The 20,548-nt window shown below is 37.4% G+C and overlaps 1 protein-coding gene across 3 annotated transcripts; it reads left to right on the top strand.

Annotated features, from left to right (window-relative positions):
- The first annotated feature begins 4,277 nt into the window (after positions 1-4,277).
- Positions 4,278-19,737, top strand: st8sia2 (ST8 alpha-N-acetyl-neuraminide alpha-2,8-sialyltransferase 2). Of its 3 annotated transcripts, none has more exons than XM_079621378.1 (7): positions 4,278-4,321; positions 6,405-6,820; positions 10,033-10,089; positions 10,477-10,629; positions 10,761-11,018; positions 14,531-14,824; positions 17,798-19,737. In XM_079621378.1, exons 2-7 carry the CDS (start codon positions 6,723-6,725, stop codon positions 18,081-18,083), a joined length of 1,146 nt encoding a protein of 381 aa, XP_079477504.1. In that variant the 5' UTR covers positions 4,278-4,321; positions 6,405-6,722; the 3' UTR covers positions 18,084-19,737. The 3 variants fall into 3 exon arrangements, with proteins under 3 accessions (XP_079477504.1, XP_079477503.1, XP_079477505.1); XM_079621377.1 differs by lacking the exon at positions 4,278-4,321 and adding an exon at positions 6,020-6,314; XM_079621379.1 differs by lacking the exon at positions 4,278-4,321 and adding an exon at positions 16,658-16,737 and having other exon boundaries at positions 6,020-6,820; positions 17,798-17,938.
- Positions 19,738-20,548: the final 811 nt, after the last annotated feature.

Genomic DNA, 20,548 nt, shown 5'->3' with positions numbered 1-20,548 from the left:
GTGTATAAGAAGATTAAAGTCTTTATTTGATGTGGCTTAGATTCCCTTTTGCAGCCTTGCACAGATAAAGGAAGAATCAGTAGAACTGGAAGGAGAGAACGATTTGAGACATTAGGGAAAGAGACACATTAACTAATACAGGGGCTCAAATGCTACAAATGACATGCAGCAGTGTTATTTTAATATCATTTATATATTATAGATTTGTTAATATTTTTTTTAATTAAATGTTATTCTTATATATTCTGTTTTCATGTTAATTTTAGTTCAAGTTTTGTAATTTAGTTTTTGTTATTTTTATTATATTATATTTTGTCATGTTTTTGTTTTTTAAATATATTTTTATATTATGTTATCTATACATTTTTTAATATGTGTATATATATTTATTGGGATTATTTATAATTTTAGTTATTTTAGTGCTTCAGCTTAAACTAAAATGTGACATGATGCCTTTGCAACTAGCTTTTTTTTGTTGTTGTTTATTTTATTTTAAGTAAAAAAAAAATTTGAATGGGTTTAGAATTAGTTAACGATAATAACCCTGGTTTGCAGAGCACTTAAAAAAAATCACTTGGAAGTTACCAAAGGCAATATTCACTGAATAATGTACCAAATATTTATTTATAGCATGATGTCCTGTTCATCAGCACCTGCAGAAGACACAAAACATCTGCCAAGACTACAAAAGCTTATTCTTGTTAAAAATATGCTTCACTGTCGTCAACACTGACATCTCACACGCGGCTTTGGTGCTGCTCAGTTCCCACTTTCATACATCTCAGAGGATTCAAACTCGGCAGGGATGATGATATGAAGCATTCGTGTTCTGCAGTGCAAGATTATTTATCAGGGTTATTATTGTCAGAAAATAGAGAGCTAAAACAACACAACTAGAGAGCTAATTGATTTGCTTACCATATAACATGTCTGTAACACTTTCTTTAGTGTCCTTGCTACACATGATACATGTAGTTACTATAGTAATAACAACATGCAATAACATTTAATAGATTAATAGATACACTGTAACACATACACCTAAAAATAAAGGGTTACATAATTGTTAGTGTTATATATTTAAGTACTGAGTAATATTAATAAACAACATGCACTTACTTATGGGTTTGGTTATAGTTGCATGTAATTATGCACAATTTACTGTTATTACTAAGTACCATATGTAACAAGGACACTAAAATAAAGTGTGCTGAGGATAAGGGAATAGAAACAATGTTTCCCAGAGTGCATTTGGTCTGGCATGTGTCGTGTTTACGTTTATATGTATTCCTTTCGCTTTGTTTCACATAATAATCCATCACTGCTATATCCCATTAAACTGAGCATAATGAATCTGAGGATTCATAACAGGGCCTATAATTTCTCAGGAGACTGGTGTGTTTGTGTGAAAATGCACAGAATATTTTATGTAAATAAGTCATTGAAAAGAGAGTCGATGTTCTGCTGCAGTGCTTTAACTGAAAAATATGCTGAATGCATGGTTATGAAAATGATCCTCCAGAACCAGCGCTCAAATTGTCCATAGTCAAACAACTTATCGTCTTAAACTGAAGATATAGCTGCTCCGCTGTGTCACAAATATAAATCAAAAGTACGTCTAACACTCTTCAAATGGCATTCGTAATATCTGAGAGAGAAGAGGGACGGGTTGTCAGGCGGCTCTTTGTGTTGTATATTTTTGATGTTCGGTTCAAAGCAGATGTTGAGAGCAGCTTAAATGCTCAAATACAGGCCGAGTTTAGGAGAAAAAGAAGAAGCTTGATCAAGACCAAAGGATCCAACACACACACACACACACACACACACACAGAGAGAGAGAACAAGCTAAAGTAAATTTTAAACAATTGTAGAATATTCCTTCTTTCGAACTTTGTTTGTCGTCCATGGCTACATTATAAGGTCCCATTAATGTTAAATAATGCATTAATGAGCAATTCATTTGTTATTTATTAATCTGTGTTGTGAGGGCCCTTTACACTAGCTGTGTTCAACTAAAACGGAATTGTTTTATTTATTTGTTGCGTTTTGGCCGTTAACACAACAAGGCCGTTTGGGGGGCCTGAAAATGCAAGCTTTTGAAAACGGGTTTCAAAGTAGCTAGGCCTACACGTTTTAGAAAACAATACCATTATCATCTCTGTGTAAACTACAAAAACGCGCGAACGGGGATTATTTTGACAACGGTCTCACCGTTTCCACATTCATCGCAAAACTATAAAATGATTTATGTAGGATAGTGTAGGCTATATTAGGCTACCTTAATTATAGGCTAACAAAAAAAAAAAAAAAAAAAAAAAAACGAATTATGACCAACGTAATAAATCTCTCGATATTTTTTCCCCACTTTTGGAAAGTTGCGCCAATGGAAATACAATTTATTTTAATTTTTTTGCTGTCGTGTCCTCTTCGCGTAGCCCCGCCCCTTTTCAGCGCTGCGTTCTTCCAGTTTGTATTTCCACAGCAAAAAGGTAAGTTCTTACCATAGACAGTCTTGCTGATTTATGAATGAACCGCTCGTTTTGAAATCTTCCTGGTCTACTGTCATTTGATATGACATCCGTTTCAAACATTACATTGCTCATGATAATTTTCTTTAACTCTACAATAAGTAAATCCACTTCACCAGCTAATTATTCCTCGACAGTGATGCAATAGAAAAATACAGAGCTACCGCAAAAACGGAAGTTCAAACACAAAACTCCTGTTTCTCTGGCGCATAAGGCCTTCCTTATTTCCCATTTGAACAGGGTCTATAAAAATAATACAACTGTCCACAACACGTTCATGTTAGCTCAGATCCATAGCCTAATGTTGATACAACTTAATTTTAGTAATGTATTAATAATTGTTGAAATTAACATGAACTAATAATAATAAACGCCACAGAATTGTTTTAATTGTTAGTTCATTTTAGCTAATCTAACAGGTTAACTAATGTCACCATATTGTGCTTTTATACAAATTGCTGCAAAAAGTCTCAGGAAGAGATTTCTCAGATGAAGAAAACGTGTCAAAATGTGTAACTTATTCTTTGTTTCAAAATACCATCTACACAAAATTAAATTGCAAAAGTATTTTCCTTCCCTGTGGCTGAGCAGTTTGTGTGTGGAGGCAGTGAGAGATTATTATTTAAAAGCGTTACAAAAACCCATTACTTGCCTTCATGAAATCCTCAGAAGCAGATTGGATATGGAGCATGGTCATTTTCCATTGGATAACTTGATATACACAATGCATATGTGAGCTAAGCTCGGTCCGGTGCAATGGCACACTGAGCTGATGGGAAATGGCCACTATTTTCCACCTTAATGTTGCAGCAGATGAATTATATCGGCTCAGGGCATTCAAGAACTGCTGTGACTCACTGACATGAAATGTTGCTCATTTATTTGCAGGCAGCTCTGCTGACTCTCCGACTGCTTCAAGAGCCTAGTCCCAGTTGGTGAGATGAAGAAGAACAAACGACCTGCAAACAATTTAGAAAGTTACCTTTTGAAGACAGTTTAATTTGACTTCTCTTTCACTTCACTAGCATTTTCACTGACAGATGGTAGATATTACACCTCACACATAATAAGCAAAATGTTAGTCAAAGGGTTTTCACAACCCATCATGCATACAGACTCCCTAAGAAGCTATTGTGAGGACAAATTAAAAAACATGGCAGAAAGATGACCCCTTTTCCCTTTCCTTACTCTTTTCTCCACGGATATCACCAATTCTAGGTCATCTCTGGCAGCACGCTGCGGCTGAACATGCATATCAGGAGCATGATTCCAATAAGATTCCGTCTATCTATCTATCTATCTATCTATCTATCTATCTATCTATCTATCTATCTATCTATCTATCTATCTATCTATCTATCTATCTATCTATCTATCTATCTATCTATCTATCCATCTATCCATCTATCTATCTATCACCTATCCATTTATCCATCTATCCATCTATCTATCTATCTATCTATCTATCTATCTATCCATCTATCCATCTATCCATCTATCTATCTATCTATTTATCTATCTGTCTATCTATCTATCAATCACCTATCCATCTATCTATCTATCTCCATCTATCTATCTATCTATCACCCATCCATCTATCTATCTATCTATCTATCTCCTATCCATCTATCTATCTATCTATCTATCTATCTATCTATCTATCTATCTATCTATCTATCTATCTATCTATCTATCACCTATCCATCTATCTATCTATCTACCCATCTATCTATCTATCTGAAAATGGTATGAGATAACGGACATGCAACTATCAGTTAATAGGCTGAATACAGGTAAAGTATTCAGTTTACTCTTCCATCATTATGTGTAAAAAACAGTATTAGGTTCACCCTAAATATGCATTGGATGACAGTGATGTATGATGCATATTTGAATCATAAATGAATGCATTTGAATCATACATGCATCAAAATAAATAGAATAAACATCCCACAGTGTCCCACTTTACTGTTATATCAGTATTACCTAATACAAACTTGCTGGCCTACACAAGCAGCATATTCTCATAAGCATTGAGGGAGTTATGCTGGCAGGAAACAGTGATGTAAACACCGTGCTAGAAGCTTCTGTAGGTTTAGAAATGATGTGTCAGTGTATTCCTGAGAATGGAAGACAGTGAAAACTGTCATCCATGTTTTTCACATAAGTACAGTTTTTTTTTCTAGATATGTCTGGGTGCACACAGCAAATGTTAATACCTCCCATAATATCTGGTGTACTAAGTGATGATGATAACCAGTCAATCTTAGCTATAAAACAATTATACTGCCTGATTGTGTTAGGGTTGTAGATCACTGAAATATTCAGCTGACAAAAAAAAAACATTTTACTACCTTCCAATTAAATCAGAGACGATAAAAATCTGGGTTGAAAGGATCTGTTGGCTAAAGCAGCGGGTGCTTTTGTCAGTCTGTGTGTGTGTTGCAGTCGGGGTTAAATGACCAAATGTCCCCACAATGAAAGCAAAACCGCATTAGCACAGTGACATTGTGACCTCCAGCAAGTAAATTAGTTTTCTAACCAGCTATGACAGGCGATGCTCATGTATAATACCACATTGCTCTTACTATTGTTTCCATATAAATAGCAATATCCACCATATTTTTAAAAAGGGATGCGCTCAAAGTCTCAGGCTTTCAGTTATGTTAGCTATACCCGTTAAGATGTGGTCACATTGGTCAAATTTGGGTGGAATTGTGTTGACAAAAGAGGTTCATTGTCTATTTTCAATAGCGTAGCAATGTATGAGGCACACAGAAGTCAATATTAAATAAAGCAGCTATCGGTCAGCGTGAATCCACATGACCACCTTGACCCCGTTGTGAAATCTGCATCTCTGCAAATGAAATTTGTGACTGCATGGATTTCTATTGAAATTATTGGATTTCTCCTGTGAAAATACACTGAACAAAGTTTTATAATCAATATAAAAATATTGAGTTCTCATTGGACCAAATTACCGCTCCAGACAGCATGAAACAGAAGCGCTATAGTCTTTTCTTCCCTATTTAAACATAGGTACATGCGAGTGAAAAAAAAAAAGATGAAAAATTTGGCCAGGATTTGATTTTTGATACGTTTTTTTTAATTTGTTAGATCATTAGCTATTGATTGCAATTGCTGTAATGTCATGTGATTGACAGGTTATTCCACCCCCAGGTCAGTAAAAAACAATTCAGGTCAAAAAACAATTTTTATTGAACATTAAGGCACATAAATTAAAAAATAATAATATGATCTTCACAAATAAGTAATTTATAATAAATAGCCTACCGCAAAATACCATATAAAAAAATGCCTCTTTTGATTTCATGGTGACTTTAAAACTCAAACACGTATAATGTAAGGCTGGAAGTTGAGAAATAGTGTATATTATATTTGACAAATCCCTAAAGTTCCAAAAAGAAAACCACAAAATGAAAGTCGTGGATGTTGTGCAGCGTGAGAGAGCGTTCAAACGGAGAGAACGGTTCTGATTGGCTGTGATTTGTGATTGATTATGTCGCGTCGTGCAGCTGTTTTGGGTTCATTGTGGACAGGCAAATGCCTTGTAACCCTGTCGCGTCGCATCTGCTTAGGACACGGTTGTTGGATTACATGTTATAATAACGTTGTAATCTGTTATTAACCATTAGCCATTTTATTGAGACCATTAGCTTAATATAGAAGACAATAGAAAGTCCTCTCACCGTAAAACGTGTGTCTTTGTCAAATAGAAACAAAGAGAGCAAGACAGAGAGGTGGATTCATATTTCATATTCAATTGTAAATGCACGCCTCTGCCTCTATATAGCCTACCAAGTAGCAGTTTATCTGAATGCATAACATTCATATGTGAGTTTATGCACCTTGCAGGCAAAGTTTCAAGGGAACTGCCACCAACCAGATCTCCGAGGAGTAGCGGCAGGAGTAGAAGAGAAGAAAGGACGTTCACGTTTGCCTTATCCCTCCACTTTCGTAAAGGTGGAAGAAGCTGATGGACGTGATAGCCGATTCAATGCAGACAACTGTTCGTTAACCTGCACGGACTATTAGCATGGGTCCAGCTTTGTCGAGGAGACGGAGGAACATTTACATGTGTTGCCCTGCGTAAGAACCCAGTGTGAAAGAAGAACAGATTTCTATTGCGCTTTATAGTTCAACGCATTTGTAGAATCGCACGGCGGTGAAGTCATGTCTTTTGAATTCCGAATACTGATGTTTGGAATCGGGACAGCCCTGGTTATTTTTGTTATTATATCTGATATATCGGAAGTGGAGGAAGAAATCGCGTAAGTAGCCTTTAATTCGATTAACCTACATTAAACAATACTACAGTTAACCTAAATATAACATTATCTTTTTTTTTGTCTTTCTATTTGTTTTAATGCACAGCTGCACTCTATGTTTATGTGATGTTTTTGTTTAGGACCCATGCCATGTCCACCGTGCTTTGATTCTCTCAAGAGACTTTGTAGAAGCTCAAACAATGGACAGTCCATTTAGGACTGTGGGCTGTATTGGCTTGGTCTGAATATAGGCTACACGAGAAAATAGAATAAAACTGTGTATTTTATCTACCTAATTATTTTGCGTATTTGTCTGGAAAAATTAGTTGTTTTTTAAGAACTGGTTTCTAGTTGGTCATCATTAGGTGGTCTAAGCCAGGTTTTCCCCTCCAGCTACTCGCTAGTATTGAGCTGGTATATAATTTTTTGTGTATTTAAATAAACATTTTTATTTATTTTAATGTTTTTATTGATTGAAATCAAGTTTTTAATGTATTTTAATTCAAAAGAATTAATAAATTTTAAAAAAAATCTTTTTTCTTTTCTTTTTTTTTTACATTTCCAAAGATCCCCTAGCACTGTCTTTCGTCCCCCTCAGGGTCCCTGGACCCCAGTTTGAAAACCCCTGGTCTAAGCTGTCCAGTAGTCTGACCAGGCAGCTACCGTATTCCAAAAACCAGCCTGACCACCCTGCAGAGCTGAATTGTTGCTAGTCTGAGATAATTTGCACATTGGGCCAACTTAATGACCACCTTGGACCTGCTAATGATTGGCTTGGACCAGTTAATAACCACTTTGCCCCAGCAATCAACCATCGTAGACCAGCTAGAACGTTCCAAAACACAGACAATACATTTTAAACTGTATTTTCCAGTAGGATTGGCTCGGTCTTTCATCAAACAGTGTAATACTGTGTCTAAGTCAAAGGAGGGAGACAATGTGTTGTCCCGGGGACTATTGTTTGCAAAGCCACAGTGCATGTGGGACTTTAATTTGAGGGAACACCTCACATGTTTGATACCACATCAATTTGATAGATCATTCTGGAGGGGATGTTTGATATTTTTAAGCCTTTAAATGGTTAGTTCACCCAAAATCAGTTACTCCTCCTCCTCATGTTGTTCCAAACCCATAAGACAGGGGGTGTCCAATCCTGCTCACGGAGGACCACTGTCCTGCAGAGTTCAGCTCCAACCCCAATTAAACTCACCTTAAGTAGCTAATCAAGGTCTTATAGGCATACTAACTTTCAGGCAGTTGAGTTGAAGCAAGTTGGTGCTAAACTCTGCAGGACAGTGGCCCTCCAGGACTGAGTTTGGACACCCCTGCCACAAGACGTTCGTTCATATTGGGAATGCAAATGAAGATTTTTTTAATGAAACCAGAGATTTTTGTCCCTCCATTGAAAGCATAAACATTGATCAGGGAATAGAGCACTCAAATTAGGTTAGCAGAATCTCAAGGATGCTTTGTGTGTATGTACATAAGATCCTAAAATAGTTACTTGTATAAAGTAAGTGTGTCTTTTCAAAAGACTTTGATTAAAGCACTCAAAACTAAGATTTCTTTATTCCTGGGTGAACTAATCCTTTTAGGTTCATCTCTTATCCATTCAGATTTAGTTATCAGCAGAGCGATCAATCAGTGTATGCATTTTGGAACTGCGGATTTGCTGAATATACATACAGTTTCTTATTATTTATTATTGGCTGACCTCCAAAATATGTCATTCAGACTTTTGCTGAGTGTGAAACCCTGTATGGGAGTCATCAGATAAATGCAGCTGACCCTGCTGCTCTGTGACGGATGGCTGTTGGTCTGTGGTTTTGTTCTACTCTTGAGTGTGTTCTGTTTGCACCCATTCATGCAAGTGAAAAGACAGTCTGATCTGTGGTTTGTGGCATCTAGAGGATTACTGTTTGATTTGTGGCTTTAAAGCTACAGCTTGGAGACAAAAATGAACAGTGTGCCTTTCCTCAGCTATAATTGAACCCTGTAGCAGAAATCCTCCGGCTTACATAATTGCAAATCTTGCTGTCTCGGGACATACACTTTACAGCTCTTGAGTGAGAAGAATGTTTGTGCATAGATGGATTAATTGCGAGAATAATTGCATGAGAAAACAACAAGTGTGTGTCGCCAAGACATGCATTTAGACACTTTGAGTTGCCATTTGGCGTTTTATGCAAAGTATTTGGCTTGTTTGCTTTGTACCGTGATATTTTATTTCATGTTTCTGCCACACTAATTACAGTTTATCCATTAACCATGCAAAGGGAATATTTCCTCCCTCATATTTTCTAACCCAATATATCCCAGAGACAAATCCCAATTTAGAAATTTCACACCTCGTTTACTAGCTGTCAGAAGGCATTAGATGACACTTATGATCAATTTTTTTGCTTAAGTTATTGGTTAGAATTATAATTTATGGAATTTTATTCTAAATTGCAGTATCAAACAAAGGATCTAAGGGGTATTTCTCAGAACAGTTATAGCGCTTTAAAGCAACACCACCATTAAATCTGCATTTGAAGCTGCTCCCCAGAATTTTAAGAGATCAGTGCTCTGCCTGCTTAATAATGCACGTAGCCATGACTTTGGGGGAAAGATGGAGAACATTGCAGTGAATGGTAGACAAATAGGACTGATTTGCTCAAGGATACAATGCTATCCTGCCCTAAATGTTTTCAATTGTCACCCAGTAGGTATGTGAACGGCTATTATCCTTGCCGTTATGTTAATGCGATTCCTCAAAGTATGAATATAAATCGTAATGTTTGTTTTTTTAAACTGCTGCTTCTATTTGAGTTCACAATGCCCAACATATTTTGTTTACATGTATCTGACCACCTCAAAGAGTTTCAAGAAATTCCTTTTGGTTGTTGTAGTAAATCTTCCTTCTAAACATCCTGTAATTGTTGTAATGAGTTGATGAAATGATTAATAAATAATAACAAGGGTTAAAACGAACTAGCCATGTCCTTGGATTTGCACCATGAAAATATTCAAAAGAGTTAATACGAGTGGAATGGCTCGCATAAAAGTGCTAAATAATAATGATCCTCATCCCAATTCAATTTTACGTATTTGTTCCAGTCTGAGGTCTAATTGCCTCTACCTCAATTATCTACTCACTGATGTGATTTCAGAGCTTTATTAATGGTCATATTACTGGATAAAGATGATGAATATTTTCTGCCTTCTGCTCTTAGGAACATTGAGGATTCACAGAGATTTCACTTAAAAAGCTTTGTCTTTCAGTCCGACAGGTTTGTAATCTTATTTGTTATATCGTTTATGATTTATGTTTCCAAAGAAAATGTCATTGTTGATTCCAACCAAATATTTGAGTCTGTTTTGTTTTAGCCCTCTAAAACTAATGCAAGACATTTAAATGTATTCTATTTTCTGTTTCTTTACATTATTACTTATTTAACTCATATTTTAAATGACTAAAACTATAATATCAGTGAGAAATTAAAACGTTCTCAAGATCTGTTTGTTTGTTCTACATTACTGTTTCATCAGGGTTTTGAGAATTGATTTCACGGTTTACCAAAACACATCAGATGTTATTTGTAGCCGTGTCTAAGTTGCTAATACTGATGTATGGTAAGTGCATATAAACACACTGTTATGATCTTTCTTTTCTTCAGAAATTCAGTCCTGAATGCTGTCCCTACTTCTCTAGTTACCTATAGAAAGAGCAAAGTCTCCTCTCCAATTCCACTGCCAGGAATAAAGAGCAAAACCTGCAATTCATCTTCGCCTGAATGGACTTTCAACAGAACCCTGTCTAACCTCATCAGGTATGGCTCGATGTTTTTCAAATGCCCAGTATGGCATTTCTGAAGAATGTATAATGTGGTTCCCTGTTAAAACTTCTATAGGCTTGTCCTCAGCATTCATAAAGCGTTATGATTTTTCCCTTTCCCTCCAGGAAAAACATTTTGAGGTTCCTGGATGCTGAGAGGGACATCTCAATTCTTAAGAGCACCTTTAAACCGGGGGATGTAATTCATTATATATTTGACCGCCAGAGCACCACAAACATCTCCGAGAACCTGTACCAACTGTTGCCGACGGTGTCCCCCATGAAGAATCAGCATTACAAACAATGTGCCATCGTAGGGAACTCTGGGATATTACTGAATAGCAGCTGCGGCAGAGAGATTGATTCACACGACTTTGTCATTAGGTAAACATCTGTCTTCTGTCACATTCAACATCTGTTGACAACCTGTAACTTAGCTAGTTAGTAAGTGTTCTCATCAAGAATCAAACAACAAACCAACCTAAAAGAGCTGTAAAGAATAATTACGTCATAACTAGCTTTTTTTTTATAAAAACAAGCTCCAAAATAAGTAATTACTCCATTTTGAGGCACACAACACACTGTGGTCTCTCTTCATTATCCGTTGTACTGGTGAATCCGAGGGTTAGAAATGCCTCATCATATTTTCTTGCCTTGGAGTTTGTCAGAAATGGAACGGGGCAACAGTTTACTGTCGGAGTTTCCACATCCAGTGTAGACAGCAATACTGTTTATAATGGGTTCTATTAGGTTTTGTCGTGTCGCGCCGTTTGGGTCTGGTGAAGACACGTAGTTTTGGTAGGTGTAATGTTTTAAGTAGATTCATCATCTGCTTTACGTTTACCTGGCACTGGTAGTCCTTTCACAAACTTCTCCATGCTTAGTGGTGAACCATGGATCATTATATTTTTTGCACAGCTCCCTGCAATAATCAATTCTGATTCTTCAATCGTGCCCTTTAGCGGTCTGTTATTCCACAACTGCTTCAGACCGTTCAAGCGGGTGTCTCAAGTTATCTTGAGGTAATAAATTAATATTTTGTTCAATTATTTACTTATGTGGCAGGTAGCCACACAACGTAATAAGCGGGATCATTTCGCAACGTGGTCTTCAATCACCTTGAAGAGGTTTCTTTTGCATAACAATGCTGTATGCACACTATCCCTTGCCGCTCCCCCCTCTACGTTTGGGAACCACTGCTTTAAAGAAAGGCTGTTTGGATTTCAAACAGCTTGCGATCCCTATGTGACTAAATGCACTTTTGAAATACCTGTCAGTACTACTTTCAGGCTTGACTCACAAAGTCTGAAGGCTTTCAGACTGAAGGGTGATACATACTGCAATTTGTGACCAGCTGAGCAAATATGACATTTGTAGAAGTCATACTAAGCCATAGCCTTGGAAACGTAATTAGGCTGTCTTCTGAAAGTGACTAAAGTTCACTTGGCTGTAATATGTTCTGCCTATGCCCGAAAGCTGCTTGCTAAAAATACCAGCAAGTGTGCTTCATGTAATGCCTACAGTAGTGTAATACTGTGAGATTCTCAATCCTAAATGCGTCTCATCAGCCCAGATGTGCTCTTAGGACATTAATGTCATTCAGCCCCAGTCCAGGGACATATAGAGCCTCAAAGATTAAGTAATGCAAGAACTTAAATCCCTCTTGTGTGGTTGGCATGGCTGTTCCACTGGGCAAGGACAAAACTGTGTGGGAGTGTGACTGTGACAGCTAAGCCTCGGCAGTCGGCATGGTGCCAGTGTTGAAAGGTTTTTCCAGGTATCGTGGCAAGATGATAATGCCAGCACCCTGCTTGGTATTTGCTTTAAAGTCACCTCTGTGTTTTTTCAAGTTAAATGATAGGATGAGCTCTAAAAGGTGCTTGCTTAGTCTTTTGGAGGATTCTGCATGTATGACTAATGCAGAGTGTAATATTATGCTGTTTCTTATAGTAAGATAAATGACTTGTTTTAAAATGAAGCAAGTGTGGAGTGAAGGTCATTTACTCGCGCTTAGATTTTTGCTCTTTATATGTCACATTGTTAACAAACAATGCGTCACTCTTGATGCTGTGGCACATTTTGTTTTGCTAAGTTTGCTGCTTCAGTTGTTGGTGTTAATTCACACTGTTTTTAGATTATTGTGCAGAGCAACCAGATGCATTATAAATAATTGCAAAAAGCTTCATCACAAATTTCATTGTTTTTTGTTCCTGGCACAAAATGGCGAGCTAACATCATTTCACTAATATCATCAGCACATGGGAAAGTGTGAACAAATACTAATGAAGTGAAATCACTATATTGTTCTGACGGCTTTCAGTCATTGTGTTCTTGTGTTAGCAATGGTTGCCACTAAAGAAAGACATGGAGCCGCCATCTCTTTGCGTCAAAATGGCCTCACATGCAAGGGAATCGCTACAAAGAATGTTACACCTGAAAGAACCATTTACCGGATCATCAAGAACTTCGAGGAGAGCTACGGTATCGTGTCACCACAAGTGCAGAGCTGCTCAATGTCAGCTACAGGTGTGTGTTATGCAGAGAGGCCAAGACTTTTGGACAACAGCCTGGTGTCAAGGGCAGCAAAGAAGCCACTTTTTTCCACTTAAAAACATCAAGGACAGACTGAAATTCTGCAGGAGGTACAAGGATTAGAAAGCAGAAGGCTGGTGCCAAACTATTTTCTCTGGTGAAGCCCTCTTCTGACTGGGACATCTTGAAAATCAATTGTCCGGAGAAGAAAAGGTGAACTCTACCATGAGACCTGTGGCGTGCATCCTGAGACAATCCACGTGTGGGTCTGCCCAATGACACCATGAATGTGTGGTATCAACTTCTTCCAATGACCCAGAAGCAATTTGGTAATGATCCGTGCATTTTCCAGTATGATGGAGCACCATGCCACAAGACAAGAGTGATAATGAAGTGGTTCAGATCATTAACTTGAAAATTTCCCATAAATCCCATAGATGGAGAACCTGTGTCATTCATAAGGCGAGTGGATGAGCACTAATAAGGCAAGAATGGATCGCTGTCAGAATTTGGCCCAGAAGCTGATATTTAGCATGCCTGAGCGAATTGCAGAGATTATGAAGAAGGGTCAAAACTGTAAATATTGACTCAGTATATCATAGAAACATGTGAAAAAATAACCTATAAATACTGAAGCAGCAAACTCAAAATTTGTCACTGTCAATACTTTTGGCCACGGCTGTATATTCATGTTATTTATTTTAATATGTTAAAATAAACCCCCTGAAGGTCCCAGGATCCTAGGTTCTGGCTGCTTGTTGCGGTTCTCTGATTGGTGGAGATTTCTTTGCAGACTGGTGGATAAAGTATTTTTTTTTACCAGGCATTATGCTGTTGAACACGATAAAAAAAAAAAAAAAGAAGAGCTGAAGTTCAACAAGAGCATATACCATGGATTAACAACCCTGTAGCTGACATTAGGTTTATGTTATCATTTTAAAAAATACCCCTATGGAGAAAATGAATGGGAGTTTTACTTCTTGAACTCAACTATTGCACTCTATTGAAAAATAGACATGAAAAACAGTTTACTCTAATGTGCTAAAGCGTCTGTTTCTGCAACCACAAAAATGCAAAACGCTTGCTTATAGCATCTGCACTGACATGTTTGTGTAGAATATGTTTTGGGTCTAATTTGTATGTAACATGAAATATAATATGTTTATATAAAATTATGTTTATGGCTTGCTGAAGTGTTAACTATGAAGATAACTAAGGCTGATCAAAAGGAATTACTATTACTACACCGTTTAAACATTGAACTTTTGGGGGTTGTAATGTGTGTGTCCATGCATGGTGACCAGCCTAACCTGAGATTGCGACTTGACCATTATGTATACTGTATGTGTGTGTGCATTTCCAAGGTGTAACCTGGCTCCAGTGGAGGAGTATTCAGCGGATGTGGGCCTGCGCACCAGTCTGGTGACCATGAACCCTTCTGTGGTCCAGCGGGCCTTTCAGGACCTGAACAGTGAGGAGTGGGTGCAGCGCTTCGTCCACAGGCTGCAGAGCCTCAGTGGGAGTGTGCTGTGGATCCCTGCCTTCATGGCTAAAGGAGGAGAGGAGCGAGTGCAGTGGGTCATCCGCCTCATTCTTCTGCATACCATGAACGTCCGCACCGCCTTCCCCTCCCTGCGCCTGCTCCATGCTGTCAGAGGGTACGTACCCATGCATTTAAAGGGTTGGAAAATTACAATTCTGTCATTAATTTCTCACTCTAATGTCGTTCCAAACCCGTAAGACTTTAGTGAAGATCTTTTTGATGAAATCTGAGAGCTTTGGCAGCTGCACAAACAGTTTGATGCTTTAAAAAGTTCATTAAGAGAACGTAAAACTAATCCATATGAATAGATCGGTTGTGTCCAAATTTTCAAATAAAGAGACTCGCTTTATATGATAAACAGATTAAATTTAGTCTTTAATTCACATATAAACATTGATAATAATTGTAACACGAGAATGAACTTTTCATGAAGCTCAAACGTGCTGAGTAAGACAAGGATGAACCTCATTGGTTCTCGCACGTCACGTTTACCACAACCGATGTGTGAGTTGATTAATATTTATGTGAATAAAAGCCTAAATTAAATCTGTTCATCATATAAAGCGAACGAGTCTCTTCAGAAAATTTGGACTAAACCGCTCAATCCAAATGGATTAGTTTTACGATCCGTTTATGAACTTTTTACAGTGGTAGTTGCGTAGCTGTCAATGGAGTGACAGTAATCTCTCAGATTTCATGAAAAAGATCTTCATTTGTGTTCCGAAGATGAACAAAAGTCTTACGGGTTTGGAACTACATGAGGGTGAGTAATTAAAGACAGAAGTTTCATTTGAGAGAACTATCCCTTTAAGACTCCTCAAATCCATGCTGGCTAAAGCAGGTGTATCAAGCCTCTCGCTATTTATAGTTCAGGCATCAATACATTCACATCTTTCCCCTCGACCACAGACTGTTCCTGTAAATGGAAGAGGGCGCACACTAAGTGCACACAGCCATCTATATATCTAACAGGCATCTATATATTACAGAAGGTCTTTTGTTAATTCAAGCCCCTCTGGGCTCAATTGTAGTCGGTTGTTTTTAAATAGCTCAACCTTTGCCTCCACCATTGACCTCTGCATATTTCAAGACCGTCATTCAGCCCTCCCTCAGAGCAGAGTGTCTGAACCCACCACCGTGGCAGTGCACCTAGCCGAGGATGGTTTTTCTCAGATCCATCTGTGGGCCAGATTAAAGGTCAAGTAAGAGACAGCTGTTCAGTGAATGGTGTATTGAGGAAAATATGCCCTAAACAATATGTTGTAGTTGTTCAAATGATTTCAAAAAGAAGTAGATTTGTAAAGGAGTAGTTCTTCCAAAAAACATTATTTAATCACCCTTCATGTCATTTTAAATTCGCTTTTTGATAGGGTCAATATTGTTTCAAAAGTTTCAAAACTTGTTTTGATGTTTCTCACTTTTGAAACTCACGGATGTACTTAATTCAAAGGAAACCTCTTCAGTCGACTATTGAGTATTAATTTCATTCGTTTGTGGTAAATAAGAGGCAATCAGGCGCTGAAATGTGTTGTTTTTTAAATCATTAAAAGAGTGTTTGTTGCCACTGTTATAAGGAGTTATTGAATTGAAATGTAGGGTACGTTTACATGACAGTAATATACTAACACTTTTTACGTGTACAGATGAATCCGTGAAAACTATCATGCACATGACGTCACCATTTTCACAAATTCGTGTTTTTGTAGTTTACATGGAGATGATTACGGTATCGTTTTCAGGCCCTCAGAATGCTGCTGTTGTGTAAATGAGTGGCCAAATCTCATAAAGTTTTCCGTTTTTAGTTGAAAATGGTGTCGTGTAAACTGCTCCTAAATCCCGATGAATCAGAACAAAGACATCTGTACTCAGCCTAATGTACAAAGTCTAAAGGTAGCTTTAAGAAATGGGATCCCAAACCCCTTTGTTATTTGAAACTCCTTTTCTCCAGACTCCCCTTTTCTTCAGCCGTCCTGAGTGAATGGCACCTCACGGATACACCGAGAGAGCCCTATTCAGGGTTATTCAGGGGTGAGTGGACTGGAGAGGGTTCAGTGCATCTTAATGGACATTGTTCAATTGTCTGATCTCCTCCTTTTAAACGTGGAAGAGCTGCACAACCCTCAGGTTTGGATGTGGGCGGGGCTTGCCTGAGAATATTTAAAAAGGGGGATTTAGCTTAAATGCAGCTGAGGCTCCCTTTTTAATAACCTTAGCTGAGCTAACAATCTGAGGATTTCATAATACAAGTGCCGTTTACACAACGCTGTTTTCAACTAAAAATGCTAACTTTTGAAAACAGGTTTCAGTTTTTGAAACCGATACCGTTATCGTCTGTGTAAGCTACAAAAATGTGAATTTGCGACAGCGGTGATGTCATGCGCATGCGTATTATGTGTTCAGTCTTTAGGCGCGTAGCGTGACATCGCCAACTACTGGCCTGGCAGCAGAATACAGCATCCTTGTGAACGGGTTCGTTTTGACAACATTGTCGTCTGTACGCGAAAAATGCATTGGAAAAAGTTTTCTGTTTTTAGTACATCATTGTCGTGTAAATGTGTAAATGTGTCGTGTAAAACCTTGTGTACTGTTCAAAAGTTTAAAATAATTATTATTCTCTAAGGACAAATTAAATTGATAAAGTGACAGTGAAGACATTTATAATGTTACAAAAGATTTCTATCCAAAATAATATTTCAAATTTCCACTAAAATTTTATACAGCACAACTGTTTTCAACATTGATAATAATAATAAATGTTTCTTGGACACCTAATCAGCATATCAGAATGATTTCTGATGGATCATGTGACACTAAAAACTGAAGTAATGATGCTAAAATTTCGGCTTTGTATCACAGGGATAAATTATATTCTAAAATATATTAAAATAGATATATTTTTTTTTATTGTAATAATATTTCACACTATTACTGTTTTGCTGTATTTTTGATCAGTATTGTGTCAGATTTTCTAGGTTTTCTGAAGATTTTATCAATTGAATTGATCTATCGGTAGTATAACACAGCATAGATCATACTAATTGTAAAAAAGAATAAACTTTTAAGTTTGTAATCATTGACTTTCTTGCAGGTACTGGTTGACCAATCATGTCCAGATCAAAAGGCCCACCACCGGACTCCTGATGTACACCATGGCCACACGCTTCTGTGATGAGATCCACCTGTACGGCTTCTGGCCTTTCGCTCATGGACCTGACGGCAAACCGGTCAAGTATCACTACTACGACACGCTAACTTACCACTACACATCCAGAGCCAGTCCGCATACAATGCCTTTGGAATTTCGAACTTTAAGTGCTCTTCACAGACAGGGGGCGCTGCGGCTGCACACGGGACCATGTGAACTGCCAACATGAGTTTTTTACAGTGCCATTCAAAATGGTTTTATACACTGGACCTTAAACACGCTTAGAGAAAGAAATGCTGTGAAAAAATCTGGATTGCCTGAATATTCCAGGTAAATCTCTGACCAAATGTGAGAATGCAATATATGAACGGGGCAAGGTTTTTTTTAAAGTGTTTAACCTTAAGAAGGTTTTTTAATCCCCAAATAAGGCTCTTTTATGTGTGTTAAGCGTGTTTTATTTTTTCATATCCCATGTTTTTTTTTTACATGATTCATTAAGCGTCTCATTTGTTCAGATTTAGTTGTATACCATTTTTGGCCACAAGATGGGAGCATAGATATAAAATGGGTCTTCAGCCTTAGTCTTTTGGGACAATTTGTGTAAAAAAAAAAAGGAAAGGAAAATCTAAATTAGGAATGTCATTTATCTGTTGCCTTTACAGTCTATGTGTCTGTTAAGCCCACAGACGGCGTGGCTGAATGTAGAAAGTTTTTGCATTTAACATGGTACAGTTTAGAGTTAGAATTAACATTTAAACCGTATAAAGGGGTTGTACCACTATGTTGCTACATACGTTCTTTTAGACAGTACTTTGGACAATAATTTAGTGCCTGAAGTAGGAAAAAATGTTATGCTGATGAAGTTGCCTTAGAAAGACATAGCGAGTAGTGTTGTGAGCTTTAGCGGGCGTTGAAAACGTTTGCATTAATGAGCTGTAATACTTGAGGAACATGTGCACTGCGACATGTTTGCACAGTGAGGCAGCTATCAGAGCCTGTGGAGCCACACACTGAGATACTGGAGCACACACCCAGCTGTTCACACACTCATGTGTACTCAAGAGTGTTCAGCCGTGAAGGGACGTTGAGTATGTAAACTTTTGAATTTGCTAAAGCCACATAGTATCTGTTTTAGGATCGCAAACAGTGTTTCTGTATAAAGGAGGGTTTTGGGAAGGTGTTTTGGATTTCTTTTGTATGTGACACATATTACATGTTTAAGTGAATGTATTTGTGATAACTTAAGTAAAGAACACACTGCTGTACTTATCTGGCCACTGTGATAATGACTATGTGTACATTACCTTTCAAAACTTTTTTTTTTTAAGTCTTTTATTCTTACCAAGGCTGCATTAATTTGATAAAAAATACAGTTTTAAACTAATTTATTCCTGAATTTTCAGTGTCACATGATCCTTCAGAAATCGTTCATTTTAATTATCATCATTCATCAATGTTGAATATAGTTGTGCTTCTTAAATATTTTTGTGGAAACCATGATTTTTTTTTTTTTAGGATTTGTTCACAAGAACAAATGATCTTGTGTAACAGTGTAAAACTATTTAATCTCACGCGTGATAATTTTAATGCATCCTTGCTGAATAAAAGTATTATTCACTTTGTGTTGAAGAAATATTGTAAATGTAGTGTACATTGGCTTAAAAATGGGCTACTTTGTCGGCACCGATAGCCTCGTGGTCAGCGCGGCGACATATACGTAGTACCGTTGCGCTCCGGGCGACCCGAGTTCAAATTCCGGCTCGTGGACCTTACCCGATCCCGTCCCCCGTCTCTCTCCGTTCACTCTATACTTTTTTCAGGAATGTATATGAAAAGCTCTATCATTAAAGCTATTTCCTATCACAATAAAGGCAAAAATCACCAAATTTCAGATAATTTGACATTTTTATGACAATGCAGGGTTAGTTCAGGTTGTAAAATGTCATGTGATGCGACTCTAAATTAGAGACTTTAAGACTTTAAATTTAATACATATTTAATACATATTCCTCTGATTTCACAGACAAGGAATATGCCTAGTCCCAGACTAAAACCTGAAAGCAACTTGCACTGGCATATCTTATGTCAGTGCCATTGTTTCGTCTCAAGACGCACACAAGATGTAACGTTTTTTAGGAATGTATATGAAATGCTCTTAAATGTCCTAATTGAACTAAGGCCTAATCCTGGCTTAAAACTTCTTTAAAATTGTTCAAAGGTTTTTTTAAACTATATTAAACCAACATGAGTAAGAATTTTTAAAAGATTTTATTTTGGACACTTGTTTATTGACTCTAAAAACGTACTTTTCCAAAAACAAGCTGACAAATTGAATTAGGGCTACATGTGCTTTGAGCCTGATAAGGCTGAGAGGACGTTTTCATAGAAGTTGGACATTTTTTCAAGAGGGAATTAGTGAAGTATTTTACACCAGCCCAGAGAGGGGCTTCTCATGTGTTCTGAACCATGTGATCTGTCGTGTTTTTGACATGAAGCATTCACTGCACTATACATGTTGCTCTTATTATGTCTCCATTTAAGTTAAAAATAGATAATTGTGTCACTGACGTCAGCAGACTATCCGGCATAATGAACACATTTATCCGTAAAAGCACCCCTGTGTTTAAAAAAAGAGAGAGAGAAACGGTCTGTAACCAATATGACTAAACTTAATTACACTGCAACTGACTGCGG

The sequence above is a fragment of the Phoxinus phoxinus genome, assembly GCF_949152265.1.
Source record: "Phoxinus phoxinus genome assembly, chromosome: 8".
NCBI classification, from domain to species: Eukaryota; Metazoa; Chordata; class Actinopteri; order Cypriniformes; family Leuciscidae; genus Phoxinus; species Phoxinus phoxinus.
The sequence above is the reverse complement of the archived record's forward strand: the minus strand, read 5'-3'. Positions and strand labels throughout refer to the sequence as shown.

Excerpts from the sequence above, each read along its gene's own strand:
- st8sia2 (XM_079621378.1), top strand. The coding sequence starts at position 6,723 with ATGTCTTTTGAATTCCGAATACTGATGTTTGGAATCGGGACAGCCCTG. Across the intron at positions 6,821-10,032 it reads GAAGTGGAGGAAGAAATCGC|GAACATTGAGGATTCACAGA; the intron begins GTAAGTAGCCTT and ends TTCTGCTCTTAG. Across the intron at positions 14,825-17,797 it reads CTGCTCCATGCTGTCAGAGG|GTACTGGTTGACCAATCATG; the intron begins GTACGTACCCAT and ends ACTTTCTTGCAG.